Source organism: Squalius cephalus (genome assembly GCF_949319135.1).
Source record: "Squalius cephalus genome assembly, chromosome: 6".
Taxonomy (NCBI): domain Eukaryota; kingdom Metazoa; phylum Chordata; class Actinopteri; order Cypriniformes; family Leuciscidae; genus Squalius; species Squalius cephalus.
This window is the reverse complement of record NC_137127.1, coordinates 3,231,189-3,251,044: the sequence shown is the minus strand read 5'-3', so window position 1 is coordinate 3,251,044 and position 19,856 is coordinate 3,231,189. Positions and strand designations below refer to the sequence as shown.

General features: G+C 38.0%; 2 protein-coding genes across 2 annotated transcripts in view; both read left to right on the top strand.

Annotated features, from left to right (window-relative positions):
• LOC307160070 (uncharacterized protein) overlaps positions 1-19,856 on the top strand; it is a 719,517-nt gene that overhangs the window by 628,631 nt on the left and 71,030 nt on the right. The window lies entirely within an intron of this gene.
• LOC307160519 (uncharacterized protein) lies at positions 502-19,436 on the top strand (the record flags this gene model as incomplete). Its single annotated transcript, XM_079874678.1, has 5 exons — positions 502-643; positions 1,760-1,885; positions 4,489-4,593; positions 12,883-12,987; positions 19,295-19,436. Exons 2-5 carry the CDS (start codon positions 1,827-1,829, stop codon positions 19,434-19,436), a joined length of 411 nt encoding a protein of 136 aa, XP_079730804.1. The 5' UTR covers positions 502-643; positions 1,760-1,826.

The window sequence follows — 19,856 nt, the reverse complement described above, 5'->3', positions numbered from 1 at the left end:
TTAGAAACGAAACCGAAAGTGTTAACCGAAAGAAAACCACTTTTGAATAAGAAACAATATTAAGACTATAAAACTCGTGAAAACTCGCGAATTACAACAAGCGTATCAGCGAGAACACTCGTTTAAACAGCACACACACCCGACCTTGACTGCACATCACATTTTTGACATTGATACTGCTTTTAATCGTAATGCAACGGACCGGTCAACGGGACATAAATTAAGCCTTTAAATAAAATGGTTATTGATCTGTTTACACTGTCATATGACGTCACACTGTGTAAAATAAACAAACAAACATAATTTAACATATAAAGAACACTTTTTAAATAACCCACTAGAGTGTTTATTACAAATAAATGACTAAATGTTCAAAATGAATAAATGTAATGAATAAAAATTTGCGTTGCATTTACAATCCTGTGAAACACCTTGAGCCATTCTCCATCACCACATTTCTCAGCGCGAGCGTGGCTTCATGCTTCCGCAAAAGGAGGATGTCACATTGAGCAGTTAATCGTTAAACAGGCGAGAAATCTCTTCCACCTGTTACTGTACTTTGCTTTGGACTCGTACCATGTGACAAGCGAACACTCCGAAGGACTGAAATGAAATTAAAGTCTAATTTCTGTTCAGACTTAAAGTAAGTTTTAGCTTTCTTGATTACAGTTATTTTGGGAAATATAGTATTGATTTTATTCTGTTTATCACCGTAATTTAAAATTCGAAGTTAAAGTAGGCCTGTTTTATCCCGGAAGTATTATAAGCCTGTTACTCCGAACAGACGCAGAAGCTGCTAGAAATTAACTTACACGAATACATATTTTGAAGACGATGAAAGTTAACACATGAAGTTTATTCGAAAGGGTTATTTTAAACGAATAATACGTTTTAGAAGGGTTTTCCTTTTTCATTTCGGGGGGTTGTTTTGTGATAATGCGAAATCGAAAGTAGGCCTATTTTAAAATAGACTTTCAGAGATAAAACAGATAAACCTCATAGTGAATGTTCGTTTATGTCAAATATAATTAATACAATTATAATAATCTGCTGAATATAATATTTTGGTTCACACAGATATTAATTATTATGTTCGATGTATATTACATTTTTCCTCAATGCGCACATTAATTTAGGAGCATTTAAAAAATAATAAAATAGATTGTGAACTTTGGGCAATGATCAAATAAAAAATGAAAAGAATAATTATTATTTAATAAAGAAATAAACAGTTTTGGAAATAAATGAGTGTAAAAAAAATATTGCTCATCTGCAATATGTCTCTAAGACGTTTCCTGTCAGATGTTAAAATAGACATTTAAAAATTATTTTAAGATTAAGCAGTTTATGATTTAGAATGTATAAAAACTGTATTTATCAGATGTTTCCACATGAAGCGTTCTTTAACGGGCATCTTAGAGACATACCTGTGCAATCTGGGTTAGACGTGTTGTGAGAAGTTTTAAGCCAGCAATGTTATAACGTTTCCCTGCGACTTATTAATAAAGATGCTACATTATTACTCTCTAATGCTCAGTTAATATATATATAAAATAGAGCTAGCTGTGCATGAAACAATTTGAATGCACTCTGCTTTATGTCATGTGGTTCTTTGCTTCTATGTTGTGCTTTAAACTCGTTTAATTTACAGCTGGTCATGGATTATCCCTTAATTAATGATCTGAAGTATTAAAACGCCATTTTGTTGCACTACATGGCAGTATATTTGTTTGTAACATCTCATTATTGTCGTCTCCAGGTCATGTTGAGCTGACTGTTTTACAAACTAGTGCTGATCTGTTTGCACTGGTTGTTTAACTGCAGTAATGTCGGAGGAGCGAGGAAAGGACTCTCTCTCTAAGATGAGTCTTTCAGAGAAACAGAGGTAAGACTGCAGCTGTTTTCACACTATTGTTGTGTGCAAAACTTTAGTTTAGAACTTTCTAATGTTTTACACAATTTACACTAATTCTAGAACAACCAGCTTGTTTGCATCCAATCGAATCTCTGTGGAGTGAAAAAAAAACTTTTGGCAAATCAAATGTTAAACACAGCAAAAGATTACTAGTGTGTTTAAAGTTAATGTCTGCGGTTAAGATAGAAATAATAATTCATATAGTTTTCGTTAAACTGTATATAATTACCATTTGGAACATCAAATGTCTTGTTCTGCTCTTTGTCATTAGTGAAAGATCAGACTCTGTGACCGTTCAAAAGGTGGTGATCAATCTCTTAATCTTAATTATTAGCAAGCAAGTAAAGATTTTTATCTGAAGCCGGGCTGAACGAATAAACACTGTTATTGCACTCCTGACATTAAATCAGACCCTCAGTCAACATAGTAAAAACAAGAAATAGTATAGATGTTCAGAATGGAAAAAACATATCTTAACTCAATAAGTTTTGCTGTAACATCCGCTGGTCGTGGCATCATTAAATTTCTTTGGTTTTGGATATGCATCATTAAATTGATCCTCATAATTACACATTTGAAGCATTTGGTATGTACTTTTCACCATTCTCTCCACTAAAGCTGAAATACATAGTATTACACATGGCAGGTACACTAACACCAAAACTATCACTATACTAAAACTGTTATAATTTAAACAAGAACTGTCACATTTTCATAATCCCGTTATAACTTCATAAATCTCCCGGTTTGATGTCGTGCAGTGAGTTATCCGCTGCCTTTCCTTGAGCTGCTTTTATCTAAACATAAATGTTAGATAGAAAAGAAGACATTTCTTTACAACATGTGATTTTCACACAACTCATTTGATGGCACTCGTTGTTTAACCCCTTCCATTCCCATAAATGGGGTCTTCCAAACAATATCCAAAGCAAACATCTTTTTTTTTTCTTTTTTTTTTCTAAACAAAAGTTACCATCCCCCCTTCTGATACATGTTCCAACCCGTGCATCAATTTAGCATATTGGTTGAAGAAATGTTTTGGGAAACAAAGTTTGCCATCAACACTAAACCAAACTCCGTCTTTAAAGGGGAACTGAAATGAAATAGGAAGTAAAGGTAAAATAACAGATGTGTTATTATTTTTATTTGTGGTAGGACACTTAAAACTGCTGAAGTAGTTACAAGGGGGGAAAACAGAGATATTAGTTTGTTGTGTTGTTACTAGGGCACAGCCATCTTGAGCTTCAACGGTCTGTGATGTCACTGGCATGATAGGCTACCTTGACAGCTCCAGCAAAATGGCATCTCAAGAGCATAACAGATCGAGAGGGGGGTCTTATTGCATTGCAAAAATTCAAATTGTGATCTGTCCAACAAACGAATATAACACCTCCGATGCCATCAAGGACTGAATAACCTGTTTGCAAAATGACTGTGGCATAAATGTGACCATGGCGGGTCCTGTAAACAAGTTTCACTCAGCCCTTTGTTGTTATCGTGATGTCCACCTTAACCGTAGATCACCTTGCTAAATTAATCCGACATCGAGGATGCTATTCAATATAAGCAATATCCATCGACGACACCCGCAAGATACTTGTTACTGTGATTTCAGCCGCTTTCAAACTGTGTATGAGAGACGCGGCGCGCCTTGCCAGTTTAAATTTGATGAGCGCACACGCCTAAACACAATGCACAGACAGCCAGCTGTCACAGTGCGTGCTCTAAACTAAATTCTCTTCATCGTCTTATTGCATTTAAAGTGTCAAAAACACAAGGTTCTTTGTGTATCAGTGTATTCTAGATCCCTGCTTTACTGTAGTTCTTAAAGGGCTGATAGAATGAAAAACCAAGTTTACCTTGGCATAGTTGAATAACAGCAGCTCAGTGGGTAAGATGGCCATACACAGAATCTCAAAATCCTATGTCATCTCCTTAAAGGGATGGTTCGGAGTAAAATCAACCTAGGGTCCTTTGCACCATGACATCGAGCCAAACATCCCCAAAGAAGCTTTTTTTCCCTTGGTTGAACATTATTAAAGTTAGAGCTTATTTAGAGATATCAGCCGGATGGTTTAGTGCAGGCGCTAATGGATCCTATGATGTATCTCGTAAAATATCCTACTAATAATGCCCAGAATGGTACCAAACTTATACAGTACTACAAATAGGTTCTGTACTCATAAAACGAGGCATTGGAAAGTTTGTAAGTACATCAGGAGTTTATTCAAATAACACTTGCCTGACGGCTCATGCTATTGCTAAGCCGGACGTCGACATCACTTCAGTGGTTTGGGAAAAGCATGTACAATCCTGGCAAGTGTTATTTAAATAAACTCTTGATGAATTCACAAACTTTCCAATGCCTCGTTTTATGAGTACAGAACCTGTTTGTACTTGTTTGGCTCGAGGTCATGGTGCAAAGGACCCTAGGTTGATTTTACTCCGAATCATCCCTTTAACTTAAAAAAGCAGTAGCTATGTAAGCTAACAGAACTGTATAGCAGATGTAGATATCAGTTACAGTGGGACCTCCTGCAATAAATCGGTTCTGTTTGCTCTTTGTGTATTAGGGAAAGATCCGGCTCACCTGAGTCCAGCTTAGTGTCTATGAGGAGTGACCGTTCAAAAGATGGTGAACTGCCAAGCTTCAGTAAGAAAACAACATCTACCCAAAGGTATTTCTTGTGTTTCTTGTTGGTCACATATTTACTGTGTTAGAAAGTATTTCAGTGAGTTTCATGAAACTTTATTTACATTAAAACCTTTTTCTGAAATGATCAGTGTTGGATAGAGGTAATCTGCTGGTTTGATAATTGTTTGACCAAATTATACAGACATCTGTGAATCTTTTAGTATCCATGTGATTTGTTGTTTTGTGTGATTTAGTTACAAAGGACAAAAGACCACAGTAAATATTGGTGCACGGTGGGAAAGTCTAAAGGTTCAAAAGGGAATGAACAGTGATATTTTAGAAGATATTTCGTTCCTGCAGTTAATGTTGTCGCCGAGAGACACAAAATTAGGCAAAGGTCACAGTGGACTGATGAAACTATTCACTATTGAACTATAACCTTGAATTTTTTTGGGGCACACGATTTCTAAAGAGGGATTACATCCAGACCCTGATAATGTAGCTGCTGTCGTGCACGCGCCTGCTCCTCATGACACGGCCTCACTGCGCTCATTCCTGGCCCTTATGTCTTGGTAGTAAATTTATCCCTGACTACGTAACAGTGGTTGAACCCCTATGTGAAGTTTTGAGAACCTCCACTGACATGAACTTTCTCTGGACTGATAAGGCTGATCAAAGTTTTACCACCCTGAAGACACTCTTATCGAAGAGCCCCATTCTAGCTCTATTCGATCCCCGACTGCCAACTTGCGTGAGTACTGATGCTTCTGATTACGGTGTGGGAGAAGTCCTTTCTCAGCTACACGCTGATGGTACTGAGCGCATAGTGGCATTTCCCTCTCAAACTCTTTCGTCAGCTGAAAGAAAGTACTCGACTGTGGAGAGGGAAGCACTGGCTTGTGTGTGGAGTATTGAAAAATGGAGGACGTATTTCTGGGGTAGACATTTCTTTCTGCGCATTGACCACCAAGCCATGCGAATTGCTAGGTGGTCAGCCCGTCTGTTATGCTATTCCTATGATGTTGCTTTCCGCCCTGGGAGATACAACACAACAGCAGACTGTCTCTCTCGACTCCCCTTACCTGATACGAGTAAACCAACAGATGAACCAGAAATGGTCGCCACTGTTTCTCACTTACTTGCTTTGTCAGTCTCTAAGTTCTCTTCTGCATCAGAGAGCTGCCTCCAGTTAGCCTAACTTCGTGCACAGATCAAGAATGGCTGGCCTAAAAACAAGAAGTCAGTGAAACAAGAACTAGATCCTTACTTTCACATCAGACAAGAGCTTTCTGTGGAGGGTCCGCTAATTATGCGAGGGGATCACTGCCTATTAGTTCCATTGTCTCTGCGTACAAGACTAGTGAATTTAGCTCACAAAGGACACCAAGGAAATGTACGGACAAAACAAAGGCTTCGGGAGCTCTACTGATGACCGAAAATGGGCAGAAGTGTAGAAACTCTGTAGATGCCTCATGTTTGACATGTCAGCTGAATGACAAAACAGTCAAGCCTTCACCTGCACCTCTCGTACCTGTAACGGTCTGTAAGAATTGAGAAATTAGAAAATGCCAGACAGTCTGTTTGAAGACAGTACCTTGCTGGAAATTACCATTTGAACTCACCATTTGAGATTTCATTCCCTCATCCCTCACCCCCTCTCTCTCATACTCAGATCACCTGAATTCCCCCAAGAAAATATATAGTTTAATGTGAATGATTATCATTGAGTATTATACATATTTAGTATAATTTGGAATGTCTCAGTGCGACTGGTAAAAATGTCTCATTTCCAAATAAGTAAAACAAAAGGTAATAAGGTTTTTAAGAGTTTAGGGATAACTGGCACACAAAGGAAGGTGGTCTCCTGGCAAATGGTCTCCTACCCCCAAAAGGTGTAACCTCTGAATGCAAATTTCCATTGTTGGCACATGTTTCCATGTGAAAGAGGTTCTGTCTGTATAATGGAATGTAGCAAAGGGTTCGGGGCCTTTCTGTATTTCAGATTAGCCCATGAGGCAGAGAGTAAGACTCTCAGCTTCATGTATAATGTTGGGTTCACATCTCTTCTCTTTATTCCAGAGCATTTGATGTTTTGTATCGATTATCTTTAAATTGATTATGAAATTGGCATGACACATTGTTACATTTGATTATTCTAACCGTCTTTGACATTATTTTCATTAAGAGTTAAAAGAATAGTCAAACATTTGCTCACATTTAATGATGCACAGATATCATTAAAGCCTTTTCATTTATGGAGTCAGATGAAATAACGAGAAAATACATATTCAAATGTATTGCATTTAATAAAAAAATACTTTGCCTCAAGAAAAGACAGTAACACGTAAAGACCTTCCGCGCTGATCGGATGCCCGACTTTGGGCAGATCGAGCACGTGCTTATAGGTCCATGGCAAAAGGTAGCCATCAATATTGTGGGACCATTTGAGTCTGCTACATGGGATTGCCGCTACTCCATAACACTGGTAGACTACTACAGTAAGTGGCCAGAAGTAGCTTTTGCATCGCAAGTGACAACAGATGTCACAATAATCTTCCTGGACACCATCTTCAGTAGAGAAAGTAATCTACAATGCTTAGTGTCTGATAATGGTCCACAACTAACATCTACTGCTTTTGCTGACTTTCTGAAGGAGGGTAACATTCAACATATGTACTCCATACATGTATATTATCCACAGGCCAACAGGGCAGTAGAATCGATTTAAGGCGAGACACTACAGGTGAATAGGGTAAAATTTTTAACTAGCAGATATCACCATGAAACTTTCCCAGTTGATTACATACATTAAGATGAGAAAAAAAATGTATTACAAGTTTTCTGTAATTTAATGGTTAAATATGCTAATTAGGCAATATCTAATTAAATATGCACTAATTTGCATATATTTAAAAAAACAAACTCTTGAGTATTGGATAAAGCCAGGTTAAAAAATATTTTTTCATTGTGTTCACATATTAGATGGGAAAAAAATTACAGAGGGATTTATGGATATCTACTTTTGTTATCTTGTGTTGTATTACAAATTTATTAAATGTTTAAATTAGGTTACCTTGTATTTAACATTGAGGCATAGATGATTAGATTCAAAGAAGATTAAGTCAAGCAACCCAGGTGTCTGACATTAACCTTTTGTCTGTATGCACCTCCTGAACAGTGTGTCATTGTCGCAAATTAAGCTATGATAATGTGAAGGTATGGGTGATATTGTCAGGCTGATTGGATTAGCATTTATGCATGTGAATGACACTGTTATGCTGATGAGATCAGGAAATCTCTGTAAACGAGTTGACTCATGCAGGCTACTTCATTTACATGCTTTGTTCAACCTCAGTGTAAATCCCTCCCCCTAAATGTATATAAATTGCAAGGCAACGTTCCTTAGTTAGACTTGAGTTGGATGACTACAGCAACGCACAGCGAAGTCCTCAATAAAGAATAACTTCTGCTTGAAAGATATCCCAACGTCTCCTGGTCTCTGCTTTGACGAAGGAAAAGTTTCCAACACCTGTAAATCAGAATATACTATCAATAGCCTTAAAAAATGATTTTGGGCCATGTTTTTTGGAATAAAATGTTATATAAATCAGGCTAGGAATAATATATTTACAAATCCCTCTGTAAATGTCTTCATAATATAACTAGGTACAAGACTGGAAAGTTTGGTGTATATCGGTGCTACTGAAGTGGAGATTTCGGACTTGGAGTATGAGAGAAAAGTCATTTTGAGAAAACGGGCTTTAAAGATTTATCATCAGCCAATGAGATTGCGCATTCAGCCCTTTTACTTTCATGATTGGTTGCTGATAAAAAGGAAATTACCATATTTGGATCCGACAGCATTGTATAGGAGAGAGAGAGAGCTTTCAGCGGTGCCTGTGATGACAGGGAGCAGACAGCGACAGTGTCTCGCCTTAATAGAGTGTTGAAACAATGAATCCAATCTGCAATTCAGGAAAAGAAGCCCTGGAAGGCAGCTGTGACACAGTTCTTGCATAATTTCCAGGCGACGCCACATGCTACCACAGGGGCTACACCTTTCGAACTCCTGCGTGGCCGCAACATGCATACAAAACTGGATGTCCTGTCTGTGCACGGAAGACATATTCTGAGATCATGTAAAGGAACAGCAAACGAGTCCTAGAAGAAGTGTGAGATTTCTTAAACAACCAGCTTGGTTGAAGGACTTTGTGTTAGATAAATAAATAGATGCAATGGTGCTGAATAGTCCACGATTCAAATCCAGTCAATTGTTGTTTTGGTTGTTTACTTGGATTAGTTTTAACATTAATAAGAAACTCCTTAAAGCTGCAGTCTGTAGCTTTTTGGGGTTAAAAATTCTCCAAAATAATTTTTTGAGCAAGTACATAACCAGCCAGTGTTCAAAACTATCTGCTTGCCGTAGCTCAATTTAAAACGGTAAGCTTGTAATAATGTTTAAATTCGAGCATGTCTTTGCGTCATTACGTCACATCTGTCCACATAAAGAGGAGTCCCGGCTAGTGGGCTATGAGTGTGAGGATGTTGGAGGTGGAGATTTATAGCCTTTTCTCACAGCACTTGATATAATTAAACTTATCAATTTGATGGCGGATCCAGAGAGGTTCAAACGACAATCACCAGTGACAACTGGAGAATAACCCGTTGAAAAATGCAAAAGACTTTGGACTTCGGAGTGGCTACAGAAAAAAAAGAGACTACAACCGAGCCCATGTGAAAACAAGGATAAACATCGGAAGGGCATTAAATGTAGATGTGCAATGCTGATGTTGTTAACATTAACAATTTGAGAACAAAAATTTGCATGGTTTGACGTGATATGATAAGCGATTGTTAGATTTAATTGGCGCGATTTACTGCTATGCTTTTTTCCCCCTAGTTCAGGGATGGGCAACTTCGGTCCTGGAGGGCCACTGTCCTACAGAGTTAGCTTCAACCCTAATCAAACACACCTGAACAAGCTAATCAAGGTCCTCAGGATTACTAGAAAATTACAGGCAGGTGATTTTTTTTTTTTCATGGTTGGAGCTAAACTCTGTAGGACAGTGGCCCTCCAGGACCGAAGTTGCCCATCCCTGCCCTAGTTGGGCAGAACAAAAGTGGATGTTACTTACTTGTTCAGACGACATTTTCCGGTGAAAATTCTTATGTTGGTCATACTTCCAAAAAGCAGAATCTGTGATTGCCTGTGATCTGTGATTCTCCTCAAAACATTAATTCATCCGCGCCGTGGCACAGCCCACGAAAGGTTGATAATTCCGCGAATAACTGCAATTGCAGATTTCGAACAGAGATGGCGACAAATAGGAAAAACTGCGGACTGCAGCTTTAAAGAAAGTGCTAGGAGTTAATACACCATTTGTTTCGCTAATATAACTTTTTTATATAAAGTGGTCAATTGTTTATTAAAGTAATTCTTTAATTCTATATTACTTAAAGTGTTTGGAATAGAGTATGGTATCATGTTGTAAAGTTCCAAGACAGTACCCTAACCAAAATGCTTTAAAGAAAATTGGAAATGTTGTGTCTGCAGAGTTATTATGTAGGCTAGTCACTAGATGACAGTGGAAGGAAGGAAAAGAAAAGAGTAGCAAAGAGAAGAAAGAAATACACACTTATGTCTGTGCTTGCTTCTTTATTTTATTACAAGATGTACAAACCTCACAATATACATATTTTTATATGGTTGTATATACACAGTACATGATTTACAAATCTGTACAGAAGTCTTCTGTTCTGTTTCAGATGTATACATTATTATTTATTTTTTCACTTGGTCTTATTTAAATATTCTTCTGTTCTCGTGTCATATATGTATGTTTATTTATATGTATTGTAACACCTTTCTTTTAAAGATGTACTCTGAGGGGGTCAACACATTTTTGACATGTACTGATAAATAAATATCTTCACAGAACAAATGATCAGTTAAACTCATTTTATTTTCTCCACCAGTGCTTAATACATGTGCCAAACAGACAATAGAAATTAACTGCAAAGCAATCTCAAAGGTCTTTGTCTCTTCAATAATGAGTCAATGAGATAAAGTAAACTTATCGTTTGAATGCTCTGTCTTTGATAAGTTGAAGTGATGATGAAGATGAAATGAGCTACAAATCCACAAAACTATTTGAGTGCGATGCATTGATTGTAATGCTATAATCCAGAAGGCGAGAAAAGATTGCAGACAACAGCGTTCGGTGAATCGTTGTCCTCAGTACCACGCTACTGATCATGTGCAAAGCCATGTGTTAAAGCCTCGTTGCCAGCGTGGACTGCACTTGAATTCACTCTCTTGTATTCAATCAGTGCTCCCAAAAAAACATGTGGAAATTAAAAGTCCTTAAAGAAATCAAATAGCTAGCATCAGTGATCTTATGAAACAAACAAAGTCAAATATATAAACCAATCCATACTTACAGTTGAGCAGAAACTCAAAGAGTTCTCAACAAAGGACTTTAGAGAAGCAAGAAGGTAGCTTGAGTTCAACCATTTAGATTTCCCCATAGATATCATAAAAAGGCTAGATGTCTTAAGGCGGAGTCACTTCCGGCATTACCGGTGGCCATCTTACCACAGGGAAGCTGTGAATTAAGGTGAGTGATCAGCACGAACACAAATCCTCTTATCTCGCTGAAATCTTGACGGATTTACAAACGGTTTGGTTTCTTACAAACGTTATTAACGTGGCTATAATTCCGAATGCTTGAACATGTATGTTATAATTATTCATATGTATGCAGTGTAATAATTTCATCTCTGACGTTTATAACAAACCAAACCGTTTGAAAATCGGTAGAAGATTGAGCAAGTTATGGTTATTTAAAAGTACATGCACCATGTTATGAGTGAGCGAGCACACTGTGGTAAGATGGCCGCCGTGTGCGGACGTCGACCTCCATTGGCCAGCAGCGCGCACGAGACATCTAGCGTTTATATTATGATATCTATGGATTTCCCTCTACCAGAGCCCGTCTACGGAGAGCCTGCCCACTCCCTATTAAGTCCTATTGTACCGAATTTTGGTTGTAGTACCACCAGAGTTCCACTGGGGGCGATCGCCATGAGTGCAAAATGAATGGGAGTCAATGGGGCTAGACAGCTAAATTTGTCTCTTTCACCCGATTGCCGTTGAGAAATCTCAGATCTGATTGTAGATTTTGCAAGTTCAACATGGGTTATAGGTCGAAAGTTGAATGAACGAGTACTTATGTCGTTTTGATTTCTTACAGGTTGAGTTGTTGTTGCCCATAACACGCTAGCATTCTGCTAATGACGTCAGCATTCTGACGTCATTGACATTTTGAAAGACTTTTTAAAGCAAATAAGTGACTCTAAAAAATCTAACACCCAGCAATGTGTAATTTCTTTGCATCTCCTTTCGAATACAACATTCAAATTACTAGACAAAAAATTATATCCTGAGAAAAGTGGATTTTGAGGGGTATACCGCCATTGACCTCCATTCATTCTGCACTCGTCCTGTGAGCGCCCTCATGTGGAGCCAGAGTGGAACTGCAACCAGTTCAGAAGCCGGAAGTGTAGTGAGAGTGAAACTTCTCGCCATATTAGACATTGGGTGTTTCTCAATATGCGTTCTTCAGTGATCTTGCGTCCTTGAATTCTTGTCATCATTAACCGTCGAAGTTCAGACCCAATTCTCAAGAACGCAAGTACAGAGGACGCATGAAAGAACCCGGATGTGTTCTTGATACCGAGGATGCATCGAATGCAGACTTGAGCTAGTACTCGCCTGGTGTCCCAGAAGTCATTGTGGCCGGTTCCGAGTTCGTTCTTCCAAGGAAGCTTGGCAAGACCGGTCTCCACGAGAACACAAGTCCATTCTCTGCGTTCTTGGAATTGAGAAACAGCCATTCTCTGCCTCTACCAAACAAACTGACTTACTCTATGGTAGCTAAGTGTATATGTTCTCCAGGCAATACGCCCTCAAACTGCTCCTGTGGTTACTGCATGTGACTCAAACACATCACACAACGGCAAGAGCTACAACAAGAGTAGCTAAAATACAATAATACAAAAAGTAACGTTTAGACCGTTACATGTATCAAGAGCTCCTGTAAAACCACAACAAATTCCTTGTGTGGCTCATTCTGCTCATTCTGATTCTGATTCATATACTGAAAATGACTCTGAAGTTTATCATCAATGTTGTGGATTTATTTTGTTTATAAAAACTTAACTTAAAAAAGCAGTAGCTATGTAAGCTAACAGAACTGTATAGCAGGTGTAGATATCAGTTACAGTGGGACCTCCTGCAATAAATCAATTCTGTTTGCTCTTTGTGTATTAGGGAAAGATCCGGCTCACCTGAGTCCAGCTTAGTGTCTATGAGGAGTGACCAATCAAAAGATGGTGAACTGCCAAGCTTCAGTGAGAAAACAACATCTACCAAAAGGTATTTCTTGTGTTTCTTGTTGGTCACATATTTACTGTGTTAGAAAGTATTTCAGTGAGTATCATGAAACTTTATTTACATTAAAACCTTTTTCTGAAATGATCAGTGTGGGATAGAGGTAATCTGCTGGTTTGATAATTGTTTGACCAAATTATAAAGACATCTGTGAATCTTTTAGTTTCCATGTGATTTGTTGTTTTGTGTGATTTAGTTACAAAAGACCACAATAAATATTGGTGCATGGTGGGAAAGTCTAAAGGTTCAAAAGGGAATGAACAGTGATATTTTAGAAGATATTTCGTTCCTGCAGTTAATGTTGTCGCCGAGAGACATAAATTTAGGCAAAGGACACAGCGGACTGATGAAACTATTAATCAGTTCCTGGCTACTTTACGTGAGCTTACGGTTGCATGTGATTTCGGAGAAATGGAAAAACAAATGTTACGCGACCAGCTCGTGGAGCGAGTAGCTTATTCATGCGTTCAGGACAGACTTTTACTTGAACCAGACCTCACGCTGAATAAAGCTGTCTCAATAGTTGTGCAAATGGAGACCGCATTAAAGAACTCAGAGATTCTTTCAGCTACTTCACAAGTACGGGCCATATAGAGTCACCGGAATGTAAAACAAAGGGACAGAAAGACAATACCTTCCTCTTCGCCAGATCAACAACCATCTGGCTAAAAAACCTTCATGCCCAGCCATCAAAGCAGTATGCAATTCATGTGGAAAAATTGGGCACTTTCAGGGGCGGGTCTACGTGGTGGCGATTGGCCACCCCAGGTGCCCCCCCTATAATATGTCTTGTGATTGGTTCATTTTACGGCCAATCAGTTTATAGACCTCTGAAGTTTGCGATTCAAAGAAGTGCAGCGCCAGAGAAACAACGGTCGCAAGTTCTGAGCGCAGCTTCTCTGCACTTAAGCTCATAAAAACACATTTACGCACTACCATAACTCATGACCGACTCAGTAATCTTGGAGTCACGGTGCATGTCCACTACAGCGGCAAAAGTCCGCTCAGTGCCGCTGGCAACGCTGTAACGTCTCCGCTTTGGGGTGTGTCTGTTGCGAGTGTGTTTAATCAAAGTTTTTTTCAACACACGGACAGTATAATCATCAGCGATGCACGCGATTACATTTAGAAATAGACAAGCTTTGTCGAGAACTGCCCAACCTTTTGACGCTCTCGGTCGCTCCCAACGCTTTCTCCGGTCCGCTGTCAATCCCAAAATGCACTGCGCGAGCGTGAAGCTCGACTTCCATAGGAATGAATTGAAAACGTTCGCTCCGCTCCACTCGCACCATGCCAGTGGACACGCACCGTAAGCATTGAGGTGAGGAGAGCCAAATGTCTTGACTTAGATGATTTTGTTAGACGGTTTGCCAGTCACCACTGAAACAGAAGAATCCAGCTGTTTTAGTTGAGGTCTGCCTTCTTTCTTTTTCGACTGTTTTCCTCTCTTTCTGCTACTGTTTTTATTGTTTCTAAACTAAAGACTGTTCTTTAATATATTAGCAGATGTAATGGTTCCATATTTTATTTTTAAACTTTTTTTTTGGTGATTTCATTTGAACTGTTAAAGTGCTAAAACTCTGTGTTACTCAGCTTTTTTGTAAATTAACCTGAAAGAAATGTTGAATGAAACACTATGATGTTTTGGCCAAACCATTTGAATTACAGTGGGGGGATTGATTTTTTTTTTTTTTTTTTAATTTTATTTATTATTTTTTGAAAGAGATTGTGAATAAAACTACTGTATATTGTAATGGCCAAACTAATTAAGAAAATAGTTGACATTGTTTCTGCTTCTGGGTTTTTAAAATTGCTCATTATTAAAATTGCTTTTATTTTATAAACTTGTTAGTTTTATGAAAACACTAAAAATAATAAACACTGGCTCTCAAATTTAACTTAATGGATATATACAGGGATGACAAAAAACTAAATTAATCAAAAATGTGCTTTATTACTACATTTGTTTACAAGTAACTTACAAGTAAGTAATCAAGTAAAAAAAAAAAAAAAAAAATCAATAGGATTTACATAATATACTGTAGAATTTCGCTTTTTTTTTTTTTTGGTCACTGGCGGCCACCCCGTTTGGAGGCAGTGCCCCAGCATGGCCCCCCACTGAAAATGCTCTAGATACGCCCCTGGGCACTTTGCCAAAGTTTGCTGATCATCACAGAAACAGGTGCGTGAGATTGTTATACCAGAGCTCACTGTATTATACATGAATGATCCTAAGACGGTGACAGACAAAATTCTCTATTCAGTGCAAATTAAAAAAATTATGGACATTGTCAACCAGTTAATTGTGGACACGAGCTCATCAGTATCCACACTGCTCGAGAGCATTTACCCTAAACATTTTGCTTCATGCACCCTCAATCCAGCAACAGTAAAGTTAGTGTCTTATTCCAAAGAGATTTTTCCAGTGATGGGCTGTTTTCTACAGACGTCTTCCATGATGGTAGTACAGCAGCAGGCACATTCTACATAGTAAAGTCAGGCTCACCTTTTGAGATTCACGTCGATACTGTGATTAAAAATGAGAATTCTGAAATACTGCCAGTGCCAGTTCATACTGTAGGATGCACAAGTGAATTCATACACAAAGTGAAAGAAGGTTTCGTTCCTGTTCAGCAAAAATTGAGAAGACTGCCATTGTCAGTTAGGCAAGCAGTTTCAGATGAACTGAAAAACCTGTTGGAGCATGACATAATTGAACGGGTGGATGCATCTCCATGGGTCTCCCCAATTGTAGTGACACAAAAAGGGAGGTGGAATTTGCATGCGTGTTGATTTAAGGGAGCCTTATAAGGCTATAGTTGTAGATAGCCACCCCTTGCCCCATATAGAGGAACTGTTGGCAGAACTGCATGGGCCGACAGTGTTCTCAACCATAGACCTGACCTCAATATATCACCAGGTTCCATTGCACCCTGAAAGTCGATTCCGTAATAAACGTGTCCCATATGGACTGGCTTCGGCCGCGCCTGCTTTCCAGAAGATGATGACGGCTATACTGCACGGATTGCCAGGTGTTCAAGCCTACTTGGATGACCTAATTGTTTACGTCGACACAGAGGACATCCATGACACTCACATAAAAGTTGTACTTCACTGTCTGAACAAGGCTTGTCTGAAACTAAATATGCATAAATGTAAATTTAAGCTGCAAATCCTGCAATCTTTGGGGCACACAATTTCTAAAGAGGGATTACATCCAGACCCTGATAATGTAGCTGCTGTCGTGCACGCACCTGCTCCCCATGACACGGCCTCACTGCGCTCATTCCTGGCCCTTACGTCTTGGTATAGTAAATTTCTCCCTGACTACGCAACAGTGGTTGAACCCCTGCGTGAAGTTTTGAGAACCTCCACTGACATGAACTTTCTCTGGACTGATAAGGCTGATCAAAGTTTTACCACCCTGAAGACACTCTTGTCAAAGAGCCCCATTCTAGCTCTATTCGATCCCCGATTGCCAACTTGCATGAGTACTGATGCTTCTGATTATGGTGTGGGAGAAGTCCTTTCTCAGCTACACGCTGATGGTACTGAGCACATAGTGGCATTTTCCTCCTGAATTGTGGCATTTGCCTCCTGTTTAGCCACTTCTGTTTTACTCTTTTATATTTGAGTCTGATACTGTTTTGCTACTCCTGTTTAAGGTGCTCTTAGCTTTGCTGCTCTTATTTGTGCTCTGTGTTATGTAGGTATTCTTTTCTTTTAATCTGGCTGTTCTGTAAAGCACTTTGGTCAGCCAGTGGCTGTTGTAAAATGTGGTACATAAACAAAATTAATTTGAATTTGAACTTGAACTCTTTCGTCAGCTGAAAGAAAGTACTCGACTGTGGAGAGGGAAGCACTGGCTTGTGTGTGGAGTATTGAAAAATGGAGGACGTATTTCTGGGGTAGACATTTCTTTCTGCGCATTGACCACCAAGCCATGCGAATTGCTAGGTGGTCAGCCCGTCTGTTATGCTATTCCTATGATGTTGCTTTCTGCCCTGGGAGATACAACACAACAGCAGACTGTCTCTCTCGACTCCCCTTACCTGAGACGAGTGAACCAACAAATGAACCAGAAATGGTCGCCACTGTTTCCTACCTACTTGCTTTGTCAGTCTCTGAGTTCTCTTCTGCATCAGAGAGCTGCCTCCAGTTAGCCTAACATCATAAAATGAAATAGTCTATGATTCAAATCCAGTCAATTGTTGTTTTGGTTGTGTATTTGGATTAGTTTTAACGTAACGGCACTCCTTAAAGAAAGTGCTAGGAATTAATAAACCATTTGTTTTACTAATATAACTTGTTTTATATTGTTAAGTAAACATGCAATTTATTCTATTAGAACGCCTCATATATATGGGCTGATATGATATTAATCACCATTGTAGTTTTAGAAGTGAAATATATGTATGCAATTTATTCTGTATTAATCTGTGATCTTCATATATAAAGTACTAACTAACTTTATAACCAAGTAGAATACAGTGTTGTATAAGAAAAGACACTGTAGCTTGTTTTGTAAAAGTCTTTTATTTGTGAATCTGATTTATTAAGAACAGACAATGCAACTTGTTTGGTAAAAGCCTTTATTGTGAAATTGTTTTATTAAGAAAGACAATGGAGACGATTTTGTAAAGGTCTTTATTATTGAACTGTTGTATTCAGAGAGACATTGTATCTTGTTTTTGTAATAATCTTTATTGTAATAATGAATGCAAGAAATGACAATAATGTACTCATGTTTAAGTATTTAATCAATAGATAGAAGTAACATTAAGTAGTGAAAAGCATATATCCAAGAGAAGTAGAATTGGAAAGTATTACCTGTTTCTTTATAGACCAAGCGTAGAAGACAACAAAGGATCCAAGCGAAGAAAAGGAGAATAAAGGAAAGGAAGGCTTTTTATAAGAAGCTCTTGAAGGAGTTGAAAGGGTTAACAACAGATCAAGATTTTGGATTGGATCAATTATCTTTAGACGATTGAATATGTGATAAGTGGGTGTGAAACGAAGTATAAAAGCACAGTGTAATATGTCAACGTCAGACGCTGTACAGACCCCGTCAGCCTCTCCTCAGTTCAATGGTCTAAGCCTGCCATCTGGAGCTGAAGCTTGTGAACTGCCTATTTTATGCTTTGGTTTTTGTTTTATTTCTTGATAAACTAATATGTAATCCAGTTGATTTTGATATAATAAAAATACTTATAATCAATGTAAAAGAACCAGCCTGCTTTGAGTCTCTGCTATAGAAAGAATTGAGCTGAACTAAACCACAAAGCAGTCTTTCGACTGAACAGTAAGTATGTAAATCTATATACTTGTTGTTTAGATCGAATTTGACTTACTTTACCTAACCTGAGAATAAATAAAATAAGGTAGAAGGTGTTTGGGGATACACACCATAAAACAATATAAAGAGATCAATTGTTTCTTAAAGTAATTCTTTAAAGAAAATTGGAAATGTTGTGTCTGCAGAGTTATTATGTAGGCTAGTCACTAGATGACAGTGGAAGGAAGGAAAAGAAAAGAGTAGAAAAGAGAAGAAAGAAATACACACTTATGTCTGTGCTTGCTTCTTTATTTTATTACAAGACGTACAAACATTACAATATATATACATATTTTTATATGGTTGTATATACACAGTACATAATGCACAATTCTGTATATAAATCTTCTGTTCTGTTTCAGATGTATACACTTCTTCACTTATTTAAATATTCTTCTGTTCTCGTGTCATATATGTATGTTTATTTATGTACCAAGAGCTCCTGGTGCGCACACTTGGCAAATAAAAGCTCATTCTGATTCTGATTCATATACTGAAATATGACTCTAAAGTTTATCATCAATGTTGTGGATTTATTTTTGTTTATAAAAACTTTTAAAAAAAAGAAAAAAAAAAAGCAGTAGCTGTGTAAGCTAACAGAGCTGTATAGCAGATGTAGATATGTTACAGTGGGACCTCCTGCAATAAATGGATTCTGTTTGCTCTTTGTGTATTAGTGAAAGATCCGGCTCACCTGAGTCCAGCTCAGTGTCTATGAGGAGTGACCAATCAAAAGATGGTGAACTGCCAAGCTTCAGTAAGAAAACATCTACCAAAAGGTATTTCTTGTGTTTCTTGTTGGTCACATATTTACTGTGTTAGAAAGTATTTCAGTGAGTATCATGAAACTTTATTTACATTAAAACCTTTTTCTGAAATGGTCAGTGTTGGATAGAGGTATCTGTGACATCTGTGGATCTTTTAGTTTCCTAGTGATTTGTTGTTTTTGTGATTTAGTAGCAAAGGACAAAAGACCACAGTAAATATCGGTGCAGAAATTGCACGGTGGGAAAGTCTAAAGGTTCAAAAGGGAATGAACAGTGATGTGGAACTGGCATCTTTTCTTCTCAACAGCTGGGGACACAAACACAACTTTTAAATAACACAGTTCACATTTTAGTTTAATTTACAACACAAACAATTCACCATGTTAGAATTCATAATTATTGTTATTATCATTTTTTTGAAAGTGACCTGGCGTTTAAAATGTTGTACATTGTGCCTTTTGAAGAAAATTCAGCACCTTGCATACGTGTTAAAATACGTGAAGGGATAGTTCACCCAAAAATGAAAATTCTGTCATCATTTACTCACCCTCAAGTTGCTGAATAAAAAAGTTTCTATGCTTTACAAAAAAAATGATATTTTGAATAATGATGAAAACCAAACAGTTGTTGAGCCCCACTCACTTCCATAGTAGGGAAAAATATTATGGGAGTCAATTGGGACCATGCACTTTTAGTTATGAACATTCTTCAAAATATCTTATGTTGAGGACAACAAAGAAATGTAGGCCTAT